General features: G+C 55.0%; 1 protein-coding gene across 1 annotated transcript; it reads right to left on the reverse strand.

Moving 5' to 3' along the window:
- Positions 1–487: 487 nt before the first annotated feature.
- LOC124798984 (alanine and glycine-rich protein-like) lies at positions 488–1,139 on the reverse strand. The gene is made up of 2 exons (XM_047262521.1): positions 977–1,139; positions 488–714 (listed from the first exon to the last, which is right to left on the reverse strand). Exons 1-2 carry the CDS (start codon positions 1,137–1,139, stop codon positions 488–490), a joined length of 390 nt encoding a protein of 129 aa, XP_047118477.1.
- Positions 1,140–1,726: the final 587 nt, after the last annotated feature.

Consider the following 1,726-nt stretch of genomic DNA (forward strand, 5'->3'; position numbering starts at 1 on the left):
ATATCGCTGTCCCACTATTTTAGTCACTTTAGTGTACATATTGTTTTAACCTATGCATACGGGAACGGTTTGGACACACACATGGCGTTTAGTAGACTGTGACAATAATGTACCTCGAAATGTATTTTACACGGAGTTGGAAAAAGTTCACGACAGAAAGGCGAGGTAACGGCCACTCACACGCAATTACGCAGCTGACATATTTTGAAAGAGGCGAGGTCCTTAGGCAGCGGCTTATCAACACTGGCTGGCGGGCAACACAGCCCGAACGCTGGAAGAACGGCGGCCGCCGGCGACAGGCGGTGGCAGTTGTCAGCGCGGCCGCTATCTGGCGCGGGGGCGGGCGGGGGCGGCAAGTGCGCGCCCCTATCTGTTCCTCCAGCAGGCCGGCGGCGCGGCGGCGGCGGCGGCGGCGGCGGCCAGCGCCGGAGGATGCGATGCGCGATAGCCACCGCCGGCCATGAAAGCTGCCCATTGTGGCGGCCGCCTATCTGTCGCGGCGCCGTTCCCGTGCTAAATCTTGCCCCGAATATAGGTTGGTCCATTGTGGCCGGCGATAAGGTTGGCCGGCCGCCACGCCGCCGCCGCCCCCGCCGCCCCCACCCCTTTCCCAGCTGGGGTACGTGTACGCCGCGCCGGCACCGGCAGGAGCACCTCCAGCCCCTTCCCTTTTTATTCCAGCGATAACCGTCTTGTCGTTTTTGCGCGACGCATCTGCAGCGTGTGCACCGTACAATAGTCCGGCAGTCCGAGGCACGTTTTGCGAATGTTATCAGCGACAGACGCTCCCAGGAGGGAAAAAAAATAATTAGTGGAATTCCGGGAGCGCGCGCGAGATAGGCGACGGGGAGAATTTGGCGAGGCGAGGCGAGATGAGCAGCGCTGAGCTGCAGCTGTCCGGCGGCTATCAGTGGCCGCATTAGCGGGCCGTTAGCCGGCGGCCGCCCCGTTTGGGACTGGTGTAACGGCACCCCGCGGGCCGCGCCGGCCGCCGCGCGCGCTCGTCTGCCGCTGCCGCTGCCGCTGCCGCCGCGACTACGGTTGCCGACGTCGAGCGTCACCGTGACGTGCGTCCTCCGCGAATATGTTATCTCTCTGCGGCACTTCTGAGAAGAACGTTCATTTCCAAGATCCGACATCGACGGCTGAAGAATACACAGTGATTCGCACAGTATGTTAAAAATTGCAATATTCTTGATTGCAATTGCAATAAACTATAATTACAACATGCTGATCATCAGTGTCAGTTGACTAGCAATCATCCTCAGATAACGTTTGCTACAGAACCAGTGCCCGATCGTCACACGTTCATTACTGGTAAGGGGACGCGCCTACTCGTCAGCATCGATTTCTTCCAAATTTACGGTGCATGCAGGTCTTGGCCAGAAAGGAATGTGGGGGCTCTAGAAGAGCAAGCCTTAAGAAAAGCATTTGTGGCGCGAGTCGTACACGGCATTTGCCAATTATTTTAGCGTTGTTTCCAGGCAACGGTTGGTGCAGTGCAAATAGTACAGAACGGTAGTGTCGAACTGCTATGCGCATATTATTTTATTTTTAATTTTTTCTTTAATTATACTACAAATAAACCGAATAACTGTCGAACTAAACATCTTGTCTCTATTAGTACGAGAATTTTCGTAAAAGACGTCAAAAAGAAAGGCAGAGGAATGATGGGGCCGCAAATAAATGACGGGGAAAGGATTGTACTTACGGATAATAAATCGTG

The sequence above is a fragment of the Schistocerca piceifrons genome, chromosome 5 (genome assembly GCF_021461385.2).
Source record: "Schistocerca piceifrons isolate TAMUIC-IGC-003096 chromosome 5, iqSchPice1.1, whole genome shotgun sequence".
NCBI lineage: Eukaryota > Metazoa > Arthropoda > Insecta > Orthoptera > Acrididae > Schistocerca > Schistocerca piceifrons.